The following is a 24,225-nucleotide window of genomic DNA, read 5'->3' as shown; positions in this document are numbered from 1 at the left end:
TCAGTCTGAGAAAACATGGGACCCTTTGACTTTGCTATTACACTTCATTAAGTTCTAAACCCCAAACAATTTGTAAAGCTGTACTTTTTTTTTTTAATTTTTAAAGCAAAAAAAAGGATATTCATTTATCAGCATGCTTTACTTTGCTTTATATAGGTGACCTGTAGTACCTGTCTGAGTCGATTCATCATTCAATTGCATACTGCTGTATGGCTCTCTCACAGACAGACAATCAAATGCTATTATTCCTTGTGTAGAGTTTTCCCAACAGCACTCTGATGAGGCTCCTCAAGTCATGTCACTTCCATGGCATGCCACAGAGTGGCTGGAGCAGACGTGCTGTCTCATCAGAGGGATGAAAAACAATCCCCATGAAAAACGACAAACTTTGCTGCGCGTGAACTCAGGCAGCAAAATGACACCCACTGTAATCCTGAGCAGAGAGCTAAGAAGGCATTTGGGGTTAGTCCAAGAAACCAGTATTTCGTCTACCTCACCCTAAGGGAAAACACAGTCAAAATTGAACTTTTCCCACAAAAAGTTCTGATTTCATGGAAGATACATTTTCTGGATAAAAGAAAAAAGGCAATAGTCCTAAATTACTTCTGGCTTTTTAGTTGGATACAATGTGCTTCATTCCCACTTTTGTCCTTTTCATGATATCCCTGAGACGCCATTATATATTAGGGGTTTCAATCTGTCCAAATAGCAGTTTTCTTCCTGAGTGAAGCTCTGCTTCAAAAGAAAGGGAGAGCTCATTTCATTGACTTGCAAGATCTCTTTCAGAGCGTAGGCAACTCAGAACACATTTTGTGTTCTGGAGCTAAAATGTAGTCTACCCATTGCAGCTAAGCCTGCAGCTCTGTCAGGGATGGAAAACTAATAAGACATTCACTTGCTTAAGGGAAAAAAAAAAAGAGAGAAAGAAAAAACCCAACCAAAAATATACTCTTCAAGTTGACTGTGGAGGCAAACAAAAATAAAAAAAGGATTTTGCAACTTTAATTTCTCTGCTCATTGAAGCTTTCTACTTTAAGGCAATTAAAACCAGGCATCAAAGGCACATGAAATTGGGATTGGGTAGTGATTAATTTGAGAAAAAACAATGTTTATGATTCAGTTAGACGGACACAAATCAGACGTCCATGTCTCAGGTATACAGAGTATTAATGCAATGAGAAGAGCTGGGAGGGGCATGGGGAAGAGAAGATGGAAAGAGTATGTGCAATGCCTGTCCCCTGAAGGATAGAAATGTATCTGCCAAGTGCTGCTCATGATGAAGACTCAGGATACAGAACTACAATAGTCCTAACCTCTGACCAATATTTTTTTCCTCTTATCTCTGCCCCTACAGGTGTTTCTGCACTGCAACAAATGGAGAATCTAGATTTTGTGTGTATGCTGAAATTCAGTGAGTTAATGCCTGTTCCCCAGTGTTAGGGCACTCACCTGAGGTGGAGGAGATACACATTAACATCTCCACCGAGATCAATTCCTTTGACTCTTAAAACCCCAGACATCAAGGTTATCTCTCTCCATTAAAACTCCACTCTTCTAGTAAAAAAATGCCATAAATGCAGGCCCACTCAGCCACATATCTCTTGAGTACCAACCTCACTTTTGATCTGTTAGAATATCTCTTTAATAGTTGACTGTGTCCACCTGTATTGTAGCATCTACTTCAGCAGGGTCTTAATGTTTGTAAAAGTCCTTCAGATCACTTGATGAAAGTGTTGCCAGAGTTCTATAGAATCACTTGCTTCATTTGTATGTCCCTTCCTGTGAAAATTCATCTCAATGAGGCCAGTTTGCAAGCCTCTAAGCTGATGTTTGTGTCCCCTTGGCAGAGACTTTCCTACAGAACTGCACAAGGGAGGGAATCCAGTGCTCACCAGGGGCTGCATCAGGCAGTACCAGACCTGGATCTGGAACACACGATGAAGAAACATACCCAAGTCAAAGGCAAGCAGGACAGGAGCAAGAGATGAAAGGAGAGAGAGAATGAGACCTATTTAAAGGGACTGGAAAGCCTGTTTTAGAAGAAAAGCCTGGAATACAAAACTAGAAGGGAAGAATACGTTGAGATAGAGGGAACAGGGGGAAAGTGAGCCCTGAGAATAAGCAAGAAGAGATAAAAGAGCTGAGGGGAAGACAGACATTCTCCTGTCCAAGACAACACCAATCTCTCAGTTTTTGACTTATTAAGTAAAGAGGTAAGTAAAATTATATAGAATTTTTTTACCCCTTCCATAATAGTATAGTGGTGGCAAGTAATAAGTGAAAAGAAAGCAAGATGTTCTTGAAAAAAAAAATATTGATAGTGGTCTGACTGTGAGTAAACACTGAAGTTGACAGTATCTTTCATTACTTGAGAAGGGCTGTTTTACTAGACACTGTCAACTGTAACTGCCTTGATACTGGCAATCAAAATGCCATATCTAAAACAGAAATAGTAAGAGCAGATAATGCCCTTTCAAACAGTCCAGATACATGCCTCAGCCTTGACCTGGAGAAATTGCCTAAAGGAATGAAAGCAGCCCAGGTTCCCAGACAACAGAAAAAAGGGAAATCAACTTGTGTCAGATGTTATCTAGAGACCTCTAAGAAATAAGCCTCTGAATAGCTCTTCTGGCATAAAATAATAACAAATTACAATCATCATGGTTTTGATATGGATCTGAATTGTCAGAAGCATTAGCCCACACTTCCCTAACCACAGCCTCCTGAAAGACAGGCATTTAGAAAGAAAAGGGGCAGAGATGCAAAAAACCAGTTGCTAGATTTGAGAACACATTTAAACTAAGACAATAACCAGATGGATCATCTCATGTTTTATTTCCTGGTGTGGCTGTACATTTAGCTAGGCACTCTTAGGATGCTTAGCATCCTAAAAATAATCAGGTCATCCATTGCACTTAATGAAGTGACAGCAATCTTCTAACTGCAATTATCTTAACATCTCTGAGCAAGCATACTGCACAGGGAAACTTTCTACACTTTGGAATGTTCTTCTGCTGAAGGAAATCAGATTATTTGGCTTCTTTATTAAAAAGTATTTCAATACAAATATTTTGACAAAATCTTCCCCTTAGTGTAATTTCGTTCTGTTATAGGGGCATCGTAATAACTGGCCACTGATCTGAATATGAGAGAAGTTGAGTTTGTCTCATTTATTCTACTGCATGTATTCCTTGCTAGATAAAGCAGAGTCATAAAATCTTCATTGCCTTGTGAAAGATTTAGACTTGTGCCGATCTTCTGCAGTCTTATCCTGATGTGAAGCTCACCAAGAATGGCAGACATGCTGCTGATTCAAGTCCCAGCTTAGAATAACTTTGCCTTGTCAAAAGGAACTTTATTATGTGCCTTTGTGCCCTCAATCCATCAGCATGAATGGCACACCAAGTCAGGGATGATGAGGAAAAGCTCCAATTACACTCAGCAAACAAGCTTCACTGCTTGTTTGGAAAGTTGTATTTAGTCGGCCTGATATAGGACACAACAAACATCATAAGGCTATGGACTGATGTTTATAAAAAGTTGGTAACTGTTCTTGGTGACCCAGAGAACTCAAATGTCTATAAAGGAAAACTAATGAACACAGACTTTGCAAAAAAAAAAAAAAGGAAGGAAAAGGCCAGTACTTCCAAATGGGGAGGACTGCTCATTTCTCTAGACAAGACACCAATATGCTACTGTGCAAGCCATGAATGTTCATGGTTTCCAGTATATTGGTGTGTTTTAAAAACAAGCAGTGCAGTGTGGGGAAAAGCCGTCTGCAACAGTGCACACGTCAAGGAACAATCTGATTCAAGCAGTGTATAAAGCAGATCTGACAAGGCTGTCTGAAACCTGTGCCTTTGCTGTTGGTGTCAACCCAAACCTCATGTTTTTGCCAGACTAGTCACTAACACTAATGGTTTCCCCCTGCCAGTATAAAAGAGAAAGTATTTTATTAAAGGAATATAATTTCTACTGTACCAGATGTGTGCCATAGAACACAATAAAATTCAAAAGAAAACAAAGGTAGCTATTTGACAGAAAAATGCTTTCAGGCAGGAGCAGCACTATTTAACAAATATGGTACCTGAGTTTTAAATTAAAAGCTCTGCAAAGTGCTTCACACTGGTGTCATACAGTACAGTCCTCACTGTATCCCTGTGGAAAGTTGTTCAGTGTTTTCCTTAATCACTAAAGAGAATTCCAAGCTGCCACCTCTGCCACTGCAGCAAGCATCAGAATCTAAATAATTTCTAAGCCTTCAATCAATTTCCCATGTGGGAATTTATTGATAATTAACTTCCAAATTCCTGTTGAATAAATCTTTGATTTCTTTTTAATATGGAAAAGCAAATTCTAAGTTAGATATAAGTTTATCAGAGTTCTCTTTCTTCTTTCTTGAGTGGAAAACATCTGATTTACCAGCACTTGAGAACAACAGGCACCATTTTTGGTGAGGCAGCAAGACAGACAGTGTTCCTTAAAGTGAGGGTGCAAAAATGCCCTACTGGACTTGAACCCTGTGGTGCAAGTCATGGAACAGAATTGAGGGAATTTAGGAGTGATAGCCAAGAACATTACTTAGAATGCAGAATCAACTGTATTACCACTAGACTAACATTTTTAGCAGCTGGACGGGTCAAGGACACTGTTTTTTAGGTCTTGCAAAGTTATCAGCACCTAGTTAATAATTTCTTTCTGAAATTGAAGAGAGGAATATTACCTTGTAAATCTTCTGCAGTACTTCCTACAGCAGGGTAGATTTGCCTTGGATAAGAAGGATATTCTTAAGCATTAGCAAGGAAAGCCCCAAGGAAATTGCACGCTGTGACAGAACCACGCTCCAAAATGGGACAGCCGCAGAGGAGGTTGCACAAAACTCAGAAGGATTTTAAGGTCAAAAATAAATAGGAGATGCAGAAAGCAATTATACCGCAGGCTTGTTATAAAACTTTGCCAACAGCAGAATGACAGAGAGCTTAGCTTGAGGGGAGTGGAAAAATAACTAGAAACAAGGCTGGCAATATTAATTGCCTAGTCTCTGGAAACAAATGTTGCAAGCATTTGGCTGTGGGAAGGCATACTTGGAGGTAGCAAAGCATTCTAAAGAGACTGTTGCAATTCCGCATAGCAGAAAGGACACCCAAACGAAGAAAAGGAAGATGACAAAATGGAGTGTTTGCACATGCTTGGAATGACAAAGTTAGGTGGCGTGTGTATGTGTGGCAGGTGGTTTGCTTGTTCAGGTTTTACAAAAACCGAATTCATCCTGGCATGTCCGTGCTGATAGAAGTGCAACATGTACCAGCATCAAGATGGGGCTGTGAAGATTAGTTTGGGACGACTTTTAAAAATTGAAGTAGAAGCCTTCGTGTAGAGAAGAAAACACACGATCTATGAAACAAGGGAAACAAAGTAATGAGAGAATGGGGGAGAAAAAGCCAACCCATACTCTGGAAAGTGAGAACAGCATAATAAGAAGAGAAGAAGAGCCCACAAATAATTCTGGAGGACACAAGGTATAGAAGTTTACGATGAAAGACTTTTGTGCCCAGGATTTGGACAGTATAAAAGTCGGATTACGTTTCTCAGAGTGGTCTGAAGAAATTGTTTCAGCCCTGTAAGAAATACATTTTTATTAAGGAAACTTTAGTTTCAACAGAACAAATATCCAAAGCATGTGGATTAAGGGTGCCTCAACTCTGTTACTGTGGTCAGTTTGGCATTATTTCTACAAAGTCACATGTGCCAGTCTCTGGTGTTCCATAAACAGAAGTAGCTCCCAGAGCCCAAGGAGGTCACCAAGAGGTGCTATGATTATTTGGGAAGCCACAAGGATCCTCGTGCCAAGGCACACTGGGCATCCACCTCACCACCCACAGCCCTCCTCCACTACAATATGTTCAGCACCATGTTAAAAGCAGTAGAAAAGGCTACTCCAGTAGGTAAAAAGTGAACTCTTAGCCTGTAAAATAACTTTTACTTTTTTTTGTTGTTGTTTTCCATTCTCTGGACACCAAGTAATTTGCTTCTGTAGTAAGCCAAATTTTCATATTTGGCAAAAACTTTCCTCATTTGCAAATTTTATTTCAACTTGAAAAGACTTTTCCCCCTGTGCCCTTTTTTATTGTTGTAACTGGAAGAAGACTACACAACTTTGTCCTTCCTGTTTGCATTTGATTCTGGCAGACATCACTAAAATGCAGCACTGACACCTAATAACTGTCTGATAATAGATATTACAAGAAAAGAAAGAACAATTTTCCCCCAAAATGCCCAAAATGATTTTCAATCAGTTTGATTGGGATTGTAATCAACTGCTTAAAAAAAAAAAAAAGTAGTTGCAATTACTCATTACTGAACTGAAATCAGTTGGCTTTAGTTGGTCCAAGAGGTCATACAATATTGTTCCTTCCCAATATGATCCACCACAATAGTGAATGGCACTCAAAATTCAGTTTCTGGTAATACTAATATATAATTATTGTCATAAAAACTTTGCTTCCATATAAATGTCTGTAAGAAGAAATAAGCTGCTACAGTTCAATCTCAACTGACAATGCAGTAAACTTTCCTGGAGCAGTCTGAAGCTACTGCTTTGTTCTACTTGAGTTTACATGGAAATCTAAGGTATGCTTTAAAGCAAACCAATACTGCAAAAAAAATCTACAGAAAGGACCCACGTTTATCTCAAGTAATAATATAGCACTTCACCAGCAGCAAAACCACTAAGACATCTAAAACAGAAGTGCACAGACATTTACTTCACTCTAGTGCTCAAGTGGAATGGGAAAACAGTCTTTCCACATCTGCAGACATTTGTATGTCACGTTCTTACTGTTTCATAAAGCTTTGAAGTGCTCCATTTCACCTTATACATTCTGAATGGTTTTAATTTAAATCTCCCAAACAGTATGAGATTCTACAAGACACAGTGTTGGGTCCTACGCTTTGGCCACAACAACCCCAGGCAGTGCTACAGGTTGGGGGAAGAGTGGCTGGAATGTGGCCCAGCAGGAAAGGCCCTGGGGGTGCTGGTCAACAGTGGCTGAAACAAGCCAGCAGTGTGCCCAGGTGGCCAAGAAGGCCAATGGCATCCTGGCTCATATCAGCAACAGTGTGGCCAGCAGGACTAGGGAAGTGATTGTCCCCTTGTACTTGGCACTGGTGAAAAGAGACACCAACTTTTTCTTTGCTTTTCCTTCCCCTCTTTTTTCTTTCTTTGCACTTAATTGCCCTGACTGAAAGGGACTAAAAGTTGGCTAGTGGATAGTAGCACAGGAAAAGTTTAAGTGCTAATTTTCTGTCTAGAACAATTGAAGTTTCCTCTCTAAAATTAAGGATTAGTGGTACCTGGCCAGCAAGGTCAGAGAGCTTAGTTTTTAACGAATCCATAAATCCAAATTATTTTCTTGGATTACCTGGATTTCTCAAATGCATAGTTTAGGTTGAATCACTTCAACTCCTGATGCAGAGTTCTCTGCAAAAAAACTGCACTATAAATTTTGAGACATATTTTGATGCGTAAAAATTACTATAAATGCTCCAAATACACACAATGTATTCTCATTCTTTTTATGTTTTAGTCCAGGCGTTTGCACAACAAAGACTTGAATTTTGTAAAGTTTTTCAAGGAGAAGGAATAAAACCCACATCCCACTCTCCTCGCAAAAAAAGTCAGGCAAATTCATATTACCACTAATCTGAGAATGGTATTTTTAAGGTTAAAGGGTTCCAGGATCCTTCTACTAAGGCCATGGTATCTGAGACAAGCTACTGAAACTATTGGGCAGAAAGAAAGAAAAAAAAGCAACCCAAACAAGACTAGAACAGAACAACAGAACAATCCAAACGACACTAGAACCAGAAATAACCTTCAGATTTCAAGCCCCAAGGTCAAATGTGACAGTTGCTAGTGATTCCTTCATATATTTTTCTTGACATCTATCAATGCAATCAATCTCAAGTGAAGCTGCAGATGCCAGAAAGGGAATAGCCTATCATGATTTGTAGTAATCTTCAAAACAAGGTAAACTTTCTCTGTTGGAAGTGCTCTGTGCACAAACATACATGCACCTACTAAAGTCCTGGCTATATGAAGTAGTAGTATTTTAGGGCTTCCTTGCTCAGTCACGCATGTTCAGATTTCAAGCTTTATATAAGAAACACCTTCAACTTCACATATTTACACAAAAGTCTTCAGATGAATCTCAAGTTTGGTTAAGGCTCTAGAATAAGTCTAAAGGTCCTACTCACAGTTCAAAAATCACATATGGTTTGCAAAGTCAATTTATGTCATTTGCTGAAGTCAAAAGATGTTCAGTATCATCAGTTCTCTGCAGGGATTCTACAGTCCACATCCCCTAAGTGTGGGGTGACAGATCATGTGATGTGTTAGTGCCACAGCCTCAACCTCCCTTTGCCTCTGAAGTGTTGCAAGGATTTGTAGGAAGAGACAAAGTCACACTGACATACAGCAATTACAGTTTAAGAATATACAGAAAAATATCTCAGAGAAACTACCCTGCTCTGTCCTATAGAGAAAAAGCATCAGCACAACAAACATGCAGTGTGCCCAGCTGATGCAGGGAATGTGGGACAGATGTTAGAAGTGAACTCAATCCAGTAGTTCAACTCTTACCTTTTGAATCTACACCTAAACAAGGCTGATATCCTGATATTCCCACTGAAGTAGCTAATCCAAGGATCTTCCCCACTTCCCATGTTCAGGGAGGCCTCAGAGTCCTTCAGTCATTTGAACAGTATCAACATCCACTCGCTACATTACTTTTTGGGGCAAGAACACCATTATGGGATTACTGATGAGGGAGGTCTATGATAAAAGACCAAACTGGAGATATGGTGTCATTAGCTATGTTCTTAAATAAAGTTTGGTTTGAAATATAGTATATAATACTGCAACTCACCATTAACAGTGCAAGTAAAGATGTAAAATAATAGTGGTAATTAAAATGAACCATGATATTTTTGTCCTTGCCCAACTCTTCTTTCTCCAAAATACAATAATCAAAAGAAATAAAAATCAATCCTTTATTACAAACTCTGACCTTGTTGGCAAGTTTTCCTTTGTGTTTTCTCCACTCTACTAAGCACATTTACAATCTTACTTGCTTTATAATTATAAATTTAACACATGGGAAAGCAAATGAGAGGTGAAATGAAATCAGTGGCCACGGTGACAATCTGACAAGCACCCAGAAGTGAAAATTCAAATTGTGGAAGCAACTCTGCTTTGCCAAATAACCAATACGCTACATAAACATACTTGCTGCCTCCTCACCTCTAGAAATAGACAATAGGAAATCCATCAAATAGATCAAGAAAGGATTGTATACAGCACCATGGGAGCAGAAAAACAGCAAAAACCAGTACCCACATCTAGCGGTATTTGAGATAAATCAGAGAGTGTTGTGCTCCATGGCAGGAATTATAACAACTCCTGCCATTACAAAGGATCAATAGCACTGCACTGGTTCTCTCCCTGTATCATCTGCAGGTGCTTGCAAAACCCAATAGAATTGCAAAAGGTGTCAGAACAGACTAACCATATCAAAAACACATCCACAGAGTCAGATAATCTAGAAACACTATCATGCAACAAATCTCATTCTAACAGAACACAGCAATGTGTTGTTCCCTGTAGAGGAGTGCTACTGATTGCTTAGGAACTAATTTAAAGAAGGTTCAACCAAAGGTGTTCCAGACCCATACATAAATGTGGAATAAGATCTACCTGCTTGTTAAAAAAAAAAAAGTATACAATTCTGTTGAACTGATAAACAAGGATATAGTTACCTTCTGAGTGATAAGGATTGTTGTAAATATATTATGTGTAACAGTCATGATTGTATTTGGCAGACTTTCTGTATAACACAAAACAAGTATCCCTTTGACAGCCTCTGGTGTTTTTCATCACTCAAGAATCATTTGCAGCCATCACTTCTGCCATACTCTTCCTGGTGTCCATCATATCTGCCCCACCCTACTGCAGTGTGATGCATCTTAAATTAGCCAGCTTTCTTCCTGCATGCAATAGATCAGCTGCATTGAAATATATCAAGTAAGAAAATAAAACTAATAAGTGTCTTCCACACATGAATTTCTGTAATGACTCTGGCTCATTAAGGAACTGGTACAACTCTAGTCCACAGGCTTGTGCTATTTTTCTTTAGAAAATGAGACAAACAGAGAGGAACAAACAGAACCCCACTAGTTTTGCTTTGAGTCTTTGTGCATAATCACACCTGATAATTTACACACAAAGACAACACCAAGGAACTCTGGTAACAAATAAATACTGGGTGCTATGCTGTCTCTACCTAGTACAATTTCACAGCTTTACGTATATTCTACTTAAAATCAGCTTCAAGTGCTGTCAACCAAAACCTTTGCTTGCCTGGTTTCACCCTGAATGAAACAGTAACACCTGACAGCATCTACTTTTTTCTCTTGTAAATGTAGGTGAACTGTGAAGACCTTGTAAGATCTTAATATATGTAATTCAGGTTATGGAGATTAAAAAAGAACGAAAAAGAGGGAAAAAAAGTGTAAAGAAGATATTGACACTGTGCATAGTTCAAGATATGACAAAATCCACCCTGGAATTAACTTATTGCTTTATCATCCTCCAGGTGCATTTGTTTCAAAAAAACATACCCCTCCTTCTATGACTTTAAGTCATATCACGGACTCACTACTGTAGATGCCAGTCACTGGGAACTACACACACTTTACACCTCTTGTTTGCAAAACAATATATAAAGCATATGGAATCAAAGAAATGTCACCTGTGGAACTTTAAAGTGCTTTTATTTCTAGTGCAGGTTCACTGAGGAATTCAATTACCTTGTGCCTAGAGCTAAGATCCTTATAAAATTTTAGAAACTATTTGGTTATAGCATGGTCAAAGAATTCATTATAAAAAAATACAATTGTTTGCAATTTCCAAGACAAAATAAAATATCAAACAGAACATATTTCCACTGTAGGACTACTAGTTCTTTTAAGAACTTTATAGAGTTATTCTTGACTTTCGATCAGCTATTCTGAATTCCTATTTAAACAAAAGAAGATTTTTACAAAAGCGAGACTGACGTGTTGTGTTATCAAAGCTGGAATAATGAATATTATCCCTTCAAACAAAGGGCAGAAGAGCACTCAAATTCTAGAATGAAGATTCAGGGCAAATGGTGACAAATTGCCACCCTATCATCTGTGTCTGTAGTCTGTGGGTAGTTAATTAACTATCCCCATATGATATTTACATGGGCATAGCATCAGAGTTTTTCTGCCTAGTGAGCTGGGGGAAGAGCTACTGCCCCTCACAATGAAGGGATAGGCCCCGAGGAGGGGGAAAAAATGGACCAGCCAGGTGCTCCAACTGCAAAGTTTTACAGCAAGGGAGTACCAAGAAGCCAAACATGCAAAACCACAAAAGCCACAGGCACATCCTTACCACCCTACACACCTCGGTGATGCTGCTGGAGAGCAAGCTGCACTTCTGGCAAGCATATGGGACAGCCAAGCTATAGCCAAAACCACCTTCTGTAAAAGTACAAACACTCTTTTTCCTGTGGTGACAATCTCCATCTGCAACACCCAACTGAGGAGTCCGTGTCGTCTCCAGCAGATGGCAAAGGTAGGAATTTGTTATTGTACTTAGAGTGATCTTTCCCTTCCCTTCAAGGCTCCTTATATTTGACACTTGCCTGTGCTCCTGGTGAGTTCTGCCCACCCACGGATCCGAGCTGGAGCAGACCAAAGCATTTGGCCCACAGCAATATTCCCCGCGAGTGCCAAGGAACAGTGGCAGTGCCAACACAGGAGGCACTTTGCACAAAGCATGTTTATTAGCTGTGACATAGAGCACAGCATTTGCAAAGAGCTAAGGAAGAAGACAGCTGCTGCAGCTCCTCTAATTGCCTCTCCCCAGACATCAACAGCAATTTACAATTTGGATGATGTTGCTGGAACTAAGTATGATCTAGATCCACACACAAGCTCTCCTCCTCACTTTTATAGGCCATGTGTTATATGAGAATTACAACTATTCAAACTGTTTCTATGAGTTAGGTTATCTCCTGCAAGGTTTTTTATTGCACATTCTCCTTTTGCTACTGGAAAATACAGAATTTGCTGTAGACAGTAATCAGATAATCACATCTTGTTACGAGCACAAGCCAGCAAGACTTGCTATTAGAGACTCTCTAATCTATCAGATCAAAACAAAGAAAATTTGAGATGTTTGCTGAAAATTATGCCTCTTAACACATTTCACAACAAAGGTAAAAAATAAAAATAAAAATAAATCAGTATATAGAGCAGGTAGGGCACTAGCCTCACATATATCCAAATTAAAGTCTCAGTTACTCTACTACCACAGCATCTTGAAATATTTACTGTGTTCAGCTCCTGCTGTTCTGCTGCTAGCAAAAATTTAAAAGAATACACAGGAAGTCTGACAAATTAAAACATCATCAAGATTAATTGCACAAAAAGGATAAAACATTTCAAACAGTTGCACCCTTGAAAGATCAAAAGCTTTACTCCTCTGCCAGTAGTTCTGAACTGCTTTATTGACAAAAAACACAAATGCAAAGCAAAACTGAAAATATATGCAGACACATGAAACTGCAAAGACTCAGTAGATATTCTAAGATATTCTTTACATGGGTAAAGAATTAGTAAAAAGAAAACAGACAGAGTGAATTAGACAGAAAAGCTTCAAATTTAGGATGAGTATCCAAACTATATCTGCACCTGTAAGCACAGACAATAAATGTGATGTCCACTTAGAGATTCAGTTGCATGGATCCAGAAGTTTGCTGATGCTTTGTGTAATAAAATAAGCATCAATCTCCAGTTTCTATGATATTTTAGACCCATGGAAGACAAACATCTACTCTCTGTGGTGTCCTGCTCCCCTTAGATGTACAGAATGCATTTTGTGACTATACTGCACAGCAGAGTGATTTTTCTCAATTCAAGCTGTGAGTCAAATGAGAGGATGAGACTTACCCATGTTTCTCTGGACTCTTCACTGATAAGATTTCACTGCTGTTTTCATCAATGGGATGGACACGAGCAATATATTCTCCACTCTGCTGGTAAAACTTATACACAGCCACTTGAACTACACATTGATCACTGCTGCTTCTCAGCCAAGGGCTCAGGATGATGGGGCTCGGCCTCTCTGATGCGTTGAGAAAAAGAAATGAACCTAGAACAGAGAAGGCAACAAGAAAGCTTTGAAAATAAATAAATAAAGAACAAACCAAAAGCAAAACCCACCCAGAGTGCAGATGGATAGTTGTAATTTTCATGCCACAGCTCATTCTGCACCCCTTCCATACCTCACAGGCAAAGATGATATTTGCCAATTAGTTTGAAAAGTTTGCCCATTTTATATTAAGCCTTTTAAGACTGAGGCAACATTTCAACTCACCTTTGAATGGCCAGAACAAATATTACTTTTAGATTTAACGCCCAGAAAAAAAAGCCCAGGTTGATAATGAATGAGTTTTAGGTTTAGATTTTTGTCTGTAACCTCTCAGGTCTGGTCCAGACCCAAACATATTAGCCTTGGTTCAGTGGTATCCTGATTTGGCTGCTCTGATAGATAGGTAGATAGATAGATACATAGATAATAATTTACACCTATTTCTCTCATCCAAATAAAGAACACAAATTCAATACCTTTACTTTTGCTCTTCTATAAACAGAAGAGTGCACCATTTTAAAGTCTAATATTATAGATTCAGGATAAAGGCCTGACACAGTTTCCTTTCTTCAGCAATTCATTCTAATGTATTAATTTTATATGCAGCTAATTCACATTAAACATTTCATTATTATCCAGTACATTGACTCCCTTGGCCTAATTCTATTTCAATACAATCTGAGGCCTATCCAGTGGGACAGAGGTAATGTGTTTTCATCCCACTGCTGCTCATTTCAGGTAAGTCAAATTACTCCCTTTTGGCAGCTGACTAATTTACCAATTTGTCCACAGAGGAAACATACTGAGGTCTTAGCTGGTAAATGAAATGGACCAACCCTTGAAGCAAGGAAGAGCATGATATTCCACAAATTCTAGCAAGATGGGTCAGATAATGAAATCTTATTGTCTCAATTACCTGGAACATCCATTAATAAAGCCTGTCTGTTAATACTTAAAACATGCAGGTCTGACAAAGAGTTTAATTTCATTGAGAGAGAAATTAAGGCCCAACAGTGTTGTAATTTAAACCTATTTCTAAATGTGCATTAATTTTAGCCAGAGCAGCAACCTGGTTTTGAAAATGCTAAGGTTGAAGTTTCAGAGGAATGATCTTCCACATCACTAAGTGTGGTTCAGGTGATATGCAAGGTGCCTAAAAAATCCTATTGAGGGACTGAGCCAGAAATGAATGTGGCTTGCCTTCACCTCAGTGTCCAAGCTGTGGATCATCAGGTGCAAACCAGCCACTCTGAGCACCTGCACCAGTTCACCTCCTACGATGGATCTGGTGAATTGTCCTTATTTAGTTGTTCTTCTTTCTCTCTACTGAACTGAGGGTCAAGAGCTCAGATTTGAATAGCTCACTGTCAGATGCCAGTTCAGAACAGGGGAACTGCACTTGTGTTCACAGATGGCTCCTTTGAAAAAGTCTGATTTGGCAATTCCTCTCAGGTCACACACAGGGCAATAATGAAGCCTGGACTCCTGTCAACCACTGTGTTTCCCTCCCATAAACACATTTCTCATAAGCAGTATTTTTGACATATTTGTCACAAACAGTGTTCTTGACATTGGCACCACATTAATGACATATCTAAAACTAGAAAATATCTATACTGAAAGAAACATGAAGAAATACATAAGGTACAGCCTGCTTAGATGCCAAGGTTTGTAAACAGAGCGAAGTGAAATGCAGTCACAGTGGGTTTTTTTGTTTTTTTTTTTACTAACTAGATTCCTTTATGTAAAATAACAGTTGTTAATCCAGTTACTAACAGAATGGTTTGATGACTTTTTGTCAGTTATATATACACAATATATTTGTTGGGCAGTAAAATAAAATAAATAAATAATAATAAAGAAAATCAAAACTCAGCCACATGTATCATCCTTCCCTGACTCTCCCTTCTGTTGCAAACAAAAGAGAATTAGAGCAGTAAATCTTGTGACTTTAATTGTAGCATCCCCATAAGAACAATGAAATCTCTGACAAGGGAGCAGAGATTTCTACTGGTGGCAGAAATACACTAAGCATTGCAATAATTGCTGATGGTAACTTGCCAGGTGCAAGAACCATTTGCTCATCTTACTGCCTTGCAACAGGGAGTCAGATTTTAAAAATAACAAACAAAGGGAGCTCTCATTCCTTCTTTTCTTGCAGTGGTTCTAAATCAAGAGAGCTGCCAAGGGTAGTTCCTCTTATACTCTGACTTAAGGTCAGGTTTGAAACACCTATGAAGTCCGATGGTAGACTAGAGTAGCTGCTACAGCAAATTTGAGAGATAGTCATGAACCTCCTTTGTTTTGACTTTTCTATTTAAACTCTCTATTTACAGGGCTCACACTTTGCAACTGTATCTTATTACTCATCACGTGGCTGGTTCTACCTACTAATTTATATTGCTGAAAGGAATACAATTTTGCCGTGGTGGGGTTACCCCGGCACACTGTCCCAGGGTACTGGGAGGAACAGCCCCACACTGTGTGGGTGTGAAGCAGTGCCTAGGAATTCATTATGAAGGACATGGCTATTACACTGTGCTGGCCTCACCACCAGCACACAGTCTTGCCAGAAATGTCCTCTAGTGCATAGCTCTGGGGAGATCATCTACTAGAGCTATGACAGATTATATTTTTAATATAGAGATTTACTTTATTTTTAAAAAGGAGAGAATAAAAAAAACTTTGTTCTTGCTTTTGAAAGCTCAACTATCTTATGGGTGACTTTCCTGTCTTTTGCAGTGTTCTCTTTTTGTTCTTACTGCTGTTCTTAAGCGTCAAGCAAAGAACTATCAGAGCTGCCTTTAGCTCTGGTGTTACGGGAACGGTTTCCAAAGTTGCAATGAGGGGTACTTGCTATGAAACCAAACAGCAGAATTTGAAGATTCTGGGATTAAACTATGGCACCCACAAAGGAATAATTAACGTACCTAATGTGAAAAATTATACATTTTGAACACAAATCCCTGTGCTTCTCATTTCCCTCAAAAGCACAACCTCTCAGCCACTGCTTGCCACTGTTTCATGTAACGGCCTCCCACAGGATCAATATGACCATTTCCAGGATCAGATGAGACACTGCTACTTAGAAAGGGTTAAAATATCACGTGGAGATCGATTCCACATCCATGCTAAGGGATACAAGAACATTCTATTTCACACCAATGGACTTTCTGAGCAAAATCAGAAGTTACACGTTCACTTGTATTTTCCTCCGATGGGGAACCATGTGGCATGCTTCGAGACCATTTGTAGACCCATAAAACTCTAAGGTTCCAGAGATAATTTCCTTGCATTATTTTCTCCTGTTGGCTTGCAGTTCTAACAAGACTCCTGGGATCCTCCCAGGTGAATAGCTAGAAAAAGCACTGTAGCTTCCACCAAACTGCTTCTGCTATTTAGATACCAAGGGACATAAGCTGAGATTAAAAGTCCCCTTCATGGTACATGCTGCCAGTGTCACATGCTACTGCTCAGGACTCTGAAGGGTCTACTTACTTATCACAAAGATCTTCATCAATGAGTCATTTCAGCAGTCTTTTGCTATAGGTTTTAAATCGGACTCTGGCTGCACAGTGCATTGCTGATATTAAAGAGATGCAGTTAAAATAATCACATTGTAACTAGATATTCAGCCAGAGATCCAGACACTTTGCACTTCTGGGGTCTTGAGCTCATTCATCATCATCACGCAGAGCCATGGGTTTGCAGAGGGAACAGCATTCAGTATTTCGCACCAAATACACTCATGTTTGCGCTATATGACAGAAACCCTACCAGCTGATACTGCTCTGTGGTGTTCCAGACACTGCTGGTCTAAACGCAAATACTTTATTTTCCACGTTCCCCCTAAACACTCACACTGTGTGAGAAACCTACCAATAACACTCAGCTTCTAATAATATTTTTTTCCCTGCCTTTTTAATAGCTGCAGTCATAATGCAATGGTATTACTCATCCTCATATGTTGTGTCTGATAACATCTCTGGCAACTTGCTGTCACTTCAGACAAATGCACATGAAAAAATATTTATGCTTTAAGCACAGCGAATTATTGCAGTTGACATAAAAGGAATATTACAAGACAAATAAATATATCCGGCATGAAAAATTGTTGTCGATCCTTTGGATACTTGTTTATAACATTTTAACATTCGTGTCGAACAAAAGGAAGGATGGTTTATCAACTTAGTAGCAAGATGTTTTTGAGGTGACGAAGACAGCTTCAAGCTGTGCTGTTCAGGACTAATGAGGTAACAGATTATTTGTAAACAAGAAAACTGATGCTAATGTACTATGCATGTACAGATACACTATGAACAAAGCACCTGTCCAAAACAGTTTTCAAATTGAGGAGTACAAACTGGTAAGTCTACAACTTCAAACCACATCAGCAGTGAAGCCCATTCCCACAATATCTGGGCCAACATCCTTATCTGATATGGAGGCACAAAACACCTGAAACTCATGCCAGTGAATGCTAAGGAAAGCCTGAGTTTATGGGGTTCAAAAGACAGAGCCATCCCTTGGCCCTAAGAACTGGGTAAACTTAGAATCCTATTGCATGCCCCTTTTAAATCTGGTCATCTGACAGCTACCTAATAGCTTTGAATGCACCCTGCTAACCGCTCATATCCTAAATCCTTCCCAGTCAGTCTCAGGGTAAAACCACAGACAGAGCCAGGTCAGGTTCAACTGCTCAATAACCTTGTGATGCTCAGCAAGGTCAGTGCAACCCTATTGCATCCTCTGACCTTTCCAGTCTAGGAAAGATGGCTGCAGCCCAAAAAGGCAGCAGCTTGAGAAGTTACATTGGGAAATAGGGTTCACTGCAGAAAACAGAAACAAGCTCTTCTGGGACAAATACACGGAGGCAACTCCTCAACTTGCAGCTGAGGTCTAGGATTTCCAGCGTGTGACGTTCCTGGATACCTAACAGCACATAACCAAATAAGGTCCTAAAGATGTGATATCAAGCAGGCCAATGGGACATAAAAAATCAGTTACAAAATTGACATGCATTTGAATTTATGAAGAGGGAACTTCACATCACTTAAAAACAGTATTTAGTAACACACCCAAGCCAATAACACACACAGAGCAGACATCCAGGTACTTCACACAAATTAAAGTGTCCCCATATTAATTCAAGCAGATTTCTTCCCTAATAACTAAAGACCACAGTTTTGTTATTTTAACTTTCTTGAAAAGTCTTCTTTTGACACTGTCTCCCATAACATCCTCATAGGTAAGCTCAGGAAATGTGGGTAAGATGAGTGGACAGTGAGGTGGGTCAAGAACCGGCTGAATGGCAGAGCTCAGAGGCTCAGGATCAGTGGAGTAGAATCCAGTTGGAGGCCTGTAGTCAGTGGCATTCCTCAGGGATCAATACTAGGTCCAGTCTTATTGAACTTGTTTAGCAAGGACCTGGACAAAGGCATAGAATGTAACCTCAGAAAGTTTGCTGATGATACGAAATCTGCAGGAGTGGCTGATACACCTGAAGGCTGTGCTGCCATTCAGTGGGCCCCAGATAGGCTGGAGAGTTGGGTGGAGAGAAACCTCATGGGGTTCAACAAGGGCAAGTGTAGGGTCCTGCACCTGGGGAGGAATAGCCCCAAGTACCTATACAGTTTGGGGGCTGACCTACTATAGAGCAGCTCTGCTGGGTGTCTGGTGGATACCAAGTTGACTATGAGCCAGCAGGCTGCCCTTGCACCCAGGAGAGTCAATGGCATTCTGGGGTGCATCAGGAATAGTGCGACCAGCAGGCTGAGGGAGGTGATCCTCCCCATCTACCTGGCCCACATCTGGAGTGTTGTGTCCAGTTCTGCACCACTCAGTACAAGAAAGACAAGGAGCTACTGGAGAGGGTCCAGTGGAAGGCCACAAAGACGACTGAGGTTCAGAAGCATCTCTGTCACAAGGAGAAACTGCGGGAGCTGGGCCTGTTTAGTTTGGAGAAGAGACGACTAAGAGGGGAACTCATTAATGCATATAAATATCTCAAAGGGGGGCATTAAGAGGACAGTGCCAGACTTTTTTTTGGTGGTCCCCAGTGACAGGTGGAGGAGCAATGGCCATAAACTAAACCACAAGAATTTCCACCTCAACATGAGGAAGAACTGCTTTACGTTGAGGGTGGCAGAGCACTGGGACAGGTTGCCCAGGGAGGTTGTGGAGTCTCCCTCTCTGGAGACATTTCAGAACCAACCTGGATGCATTCCCGTGTCACCTGTTCTAGGTGACACTGCCTTGGCAGGGGGGTTGGACTGGATGCTCTTGAGAGGCCCCTTCCAACACTAACAATTCTGTGGTTCTGTGAAAAGCAAGGCTCAAAACACAGCTAGGCTGACTTAATCTGATCACAGTTATAAAGCAGCAATTTAACAATCCTTTGCAAAACTGATAGATTGTTATTCTGAACATAAACTCCATCTTCCTACTAAAAGGATTTTATTACCTTTCACACACAAGTTCAATACTCTACCAGATTAAATTAGGGCTGTAAAAACTATTAACAGTCAACGTCTGCTGGGGACTGTACAGTAGAAAAAAATTATTTAAATCAAGTTTTATAGTCTTTAGAGATGCTGACTAGAGAGAACATTTCTACTAGTATCACAAAACATCCCACAGAGCTGGCCTTTGGATTCCTCATTTTACACTTAACTTTCAAATAACTATTCAAACAAAAGTCTCAAAGCAGGAGCTCAGTAGTTGGTAAAAGCCATGAAATAACTGGGCACTACCTGAGTGACAACATTAAGAAAAGATACTGTAATACTTTTTCTAGGTTTATTTATATGGATTTTCTAATTGCCTCATCAAGGCTCCAAAATGTGCTGAATGTGAAGAATGTGAATAGTCTCCAGAGCTGAAGAGCTGAATGCAACGTGACTGCATAAGCACCAAAAGATTTGCAACATGCTAGACTTGCATCTGACTTAAAATTCATGAAGGTAACAGCCTTTGAATTATTACAAAATTTGGAGCTGAACAATTCTTAACAATCTAATTATGCTAATTGAATGATATCTCACCTCTTTGGAAGTCGATCAGAGTTCTTGCTATTAGCTTAAATAGAACCAGGATTTCACTTCTAATACCTAGCAGGGATGTGAGCACGTTTCTCTAGATGATGCAAGAGCAATTCAGAAACGCTAATGAGTTCATACTAACTCTTGTGGGCGTGTAATACATTTTACAAATGGACAAGTTAAGGCAGACATTAAACAACTGCAAACAGCGTGTGGCCAAGATTTGTATCAGAGCAGAGATCTGCAAGTCAAAGTTCTTTAAAATTACCTCCTATTCAAGTATTTTTCATTTCCAAAGTATAAAGGGAAAGGCCAATAATACATCAAAGCAAAATGAAGTAAAATATTGTCCTCTTACTAAGTCATCAAACAAATTTGATTTGCCCTACGTGATTTGTCTTAAATTCAAAGGCTTCACTCATATAAAACCTTGTCCCTCAAACAACCAGTATTCACTGTGATCCTTGGGAATTGCAGCAGTGCTATAGAAATGTAAGCTAAATTTAGGAAAGACAGGAGTCCTTCCTTTTCTCACACTCCAGTTCCAGAAATTTTCTTTATTATTTTACCTATTCTCTTGGAGGCAACCTTGAAGCCCAACACACAGAGAGGAGTCTCCTAGCAGTGACCTTCACACAGCTCTTTCACAGATTTCCCCTGTCACTTCCCTAAAATCAGGTGTGGTGCGTGAGCTGAAGTTCAAATGAACACTATTATAACACTTTGTTACTATTTATCGGTTTAAATTCCAACAATCCCTAGCATATCTCATCACAATACTCTTTAGACAGACAACAATAAAAGATGATTTTCTCACAAAGCAGTGTAAATCAAGGTTTTTCAAAACGAAAAAGTCATATGGAAGAAAAAGGAAACAATTAAAAGCTCCAGGTATTGCCTTCTGTAACAAGAGCTAGAGCCAGATGCTGTTACAGCCCAATTCCTAAATGACTCAGCAGCGTTTGCTCCCAGCTAAAAAGCACTGAACTGAAAAAAGTAGATAGTTAATTAAAAACTTAGAATTCAATGCTGAAATTAAAATCTTTCCTAGAGAATGACAGAAGAGTCTTTAAATAATTCAGCCTTGCACAGCTGATTAACCAATATGCATCTTCTCTTTTGCTGCTGACAGAGGCGAATGGTAAGTTACTTCTGAGCTGTCTGTTCTGAGACTAGAAGATGGAAGAATTTTCTGTCACCATGAACAAGGCAGACCTAAAGGGAAAGCTAAGAGGAAGCTGGTTCTGACAGTAAAAATAGAGAGGCAGAATGCCTGTTCAGTAGCCCACAGTGTGTGCAGTAGTTAAGGGGAGGATGTGAAAGGAAGACTAATGCTGTGCCTCTAGTTGCTGTTTTGCCCTCGAGTGTGCTTATTCGATTACACTTGGGAGGCTAGAAGCCTAAAAATTAAAAAGTTCAGCAATATTCTGATGCACAAGTACCTGAATAGAAACGTGCCTGGAACAGAATTGCAGCAACTCACAGTTCAGTAACGTCAGAGACCATGTTAAACAACTAGTAAGTACTGCGAGTTATTCCCCTGAAGAACCAGGAAAGCCACAAGAGAAGGTGCATAATTAAATCAATTTGGTGTAGCCCTCCTCCTTTTTCACTCCGAGCTAGGATTAAACTCATTACATTGGGGCTGCCGTTATGTCAGCTTTAAGTGCACAAGGGTCATAACTCAGACCATCAGAGAATCAAGAAATTGGTCTGCAGATAACATAAATAAGATAAATCTTGAGGAGATGGTGTATTTTAATGTCCCACACATTTTAATCCATTGTTGTCAGTCTCTCCTCTACACACATACATATACATCCATGCATCCAGTACCAGGAGACTATTAGTTGGCCAACTGCCCCCATATGTAGTGGGAAATGTGATGATCCTATCCAGAGCTTGTTGAATGCCTGATAGCATAAAGCACCAAATCTCTGCCCATTATCAGGCATCTCTCCATTGAGTGGTTGTGAGTCATCTTCAGCTCACCTCTCAGATACCTCTTTCCAGCCTAATCAAGACCAGCTCCCCCTACCTCTCCAAGGGGAATACATCCTGTGGGCCCCTGAACACACAGGCAGCCCCACTGGGCCCTGCCAGTTTCCCCACATCCCCCTTGACCTGGAAAAAGGAGCCAAGGCCAGACACAGCAACTCAGGTGTGGCCTCACCGCTGCCACCACCACCAAGTGGTCCAGAACAAGTAACTTCTTTCAGTGCTGGCTGCCTTCCTCCTACCTTATTTTGCATGGCTGCCTACCCTATTTGTTATGAGTTGGGTCCTCCATAATTTGCAGGTCCTCTTCAGCAGGACTGCTCAAGGCTACCAGTTCCCAAACTGGGAGAATGCTGCACCAGCAGATCCTGGTCCAAGAGCAGAGCGTGTCACTTCTGGTGGCTCCACAAGGCTCCTTTTAGCCCAATCCTCAAGTTTACCAAGGTCCCCTTGGAGAAAAGTTTTGCCATTGACTGCATCAGCCAAGTCCCCTCTCCTTTCAGTTCATCTGGATCATCTACAGATTTGACCAGATTTGTCCAGGTCATGGATGATAATACTGAGCACCATCAGCCCCAGTCCTGGCTCCTGGGGTCAGCTCTGCTCAGTGCTGGCAGTCACTGGGCATGAAGCCACCAAGTTTTATTGGCCTCTGAGCCCTCTGTCCAGTTTTCAGCCTGCCTAACAGGGAGCTCACCCACCCAGACCTCCTCAGCTCCCACATGAGAATGCTGGGGATGATGATGCTTAAAGCCTTCCTAAAGTCAAGATGAAGTACACCCATGGTTTCTTGTTCCCTCACACACCCGGTCATTTGACACTAAAGGACATGAGGTTGGTGAACAATGATTTGTCCTTGGAAAATCCATGCTAAGAGCTCCCAATTATTTTTTTGTCCTCCACCTGTTTGGGAATGGAGTCCAAGAGGACAGGCTTTATATTCTTTCTAAGGATTGATATGAGGGAGACCAGCCTGTAGTTCTCCAACTCCTACATCTTGCCCTCCTTAGAAATGAACATACTACTAAATCTTTTCTGGTTGTCAAGGACTTCCTTCAATTGCAATGATTTCTCATTGATATTAGATACAGCATCTTTGGTTGTACCCAGTTCCAGGGACTTTAAAACAACCAGATTCTCTAAGCAGTCCCTAACTTTGTGCTCTCACAATCCTTGCTGCCCTTTCCTTGAACCCATGTTGTTACATGCCAAGGTCTGCAGGCTGCCTTGACCTGTAAACGCAAAGAAAGTCACTGAGTACTTCTACCTTCCCAGTATCATCTGTCAATAAAATTGCTTTAACATGCACCAAGGAAGGCTAATGGATCCTTTTAAACACTCTTTTTTTTCCACAGAGCCTGGGAGGCTCATTGAAGGCCAGACCTCTTTACAGAGAATACCTTAGGAAGTCACTGCACCACAGTCCAAGAGAATGAGGAAAAAGATACCTGGCAGCTACAAATAGACAGACACTGACAATGGTACACAAAGAAACAAAGAGGAGCTTCAGTCATGTCAACAGTGACCACTAAATCACATGTATCTCAAAATATTTTTGCTACACTACCAAACTCTAATTTCTGTGTCTTCTCTCTTCTCTTGAGTTTGCTTTTCTTACTGTGATTGCACTGCGATTCACTTAGAAATTATGTTTTTGCTCAGAAAGAGCCATTTTGTCTTTACTTATTCTGCAAACGACCCATCACACTTTTGGGCTCTGAATAGTGTGAACTAACTGAAATAATAAGGACATTGTTTTTTCCAGCAGTGAAAAAGCTGGAAAAAGACTCCACTCTTCATGCAAGCAAATACCTCTGGGGCTTCAAGTGTGGGTTTCACATGAATACAAATTGTAGAAGTTCAAGCTTTCGATGAACATTATGGATGAAAGACTGTACAGATCTTTTGCTCTAAAAACAAAAAGCACAGCCACAGGGGATCTGCCCA

The 24,225-nt window shown here is 40.2% G+C and overlaps 1 protein-coding gene across 1 annotated transcript in view; it reads right to left on the bottom strand.

Moving 5' to 3' along the window:
• Window positions 1–24,225, bottom strand: part of ALK (ALK receptor tyrosine kinase) — a 302,985-nt gene that overhangs the window by 146,426 nt on the left and 132,334 nt on the right. Inside the window, 1 exon segment of the mRNA XM_051783577.1 lies at window positions 13,039–13,240. Within this exon segment, the coding sequence (XP_051639537.1) occupies window positions 13,039–13,240 (202 nt within the window).

This window comes from Manacus candei, unplaced genomic scaffold (assembly GCF_025592945.1).
Source record: "Manacus candei isolate 608988 ecotype Guabito, Panama unplaced genomic scaffold, ASM2559294v1 h1tg000017l, whole genome shotgun sequence".
NCBI lineage: Eukaryota > Metazoa > Chordata > Aves > Passeriformes > Pipridae > Manacus > Manacus candei.
This window is presented reverse-complemented; position numbering and strand designations above follow the sequence as displayed.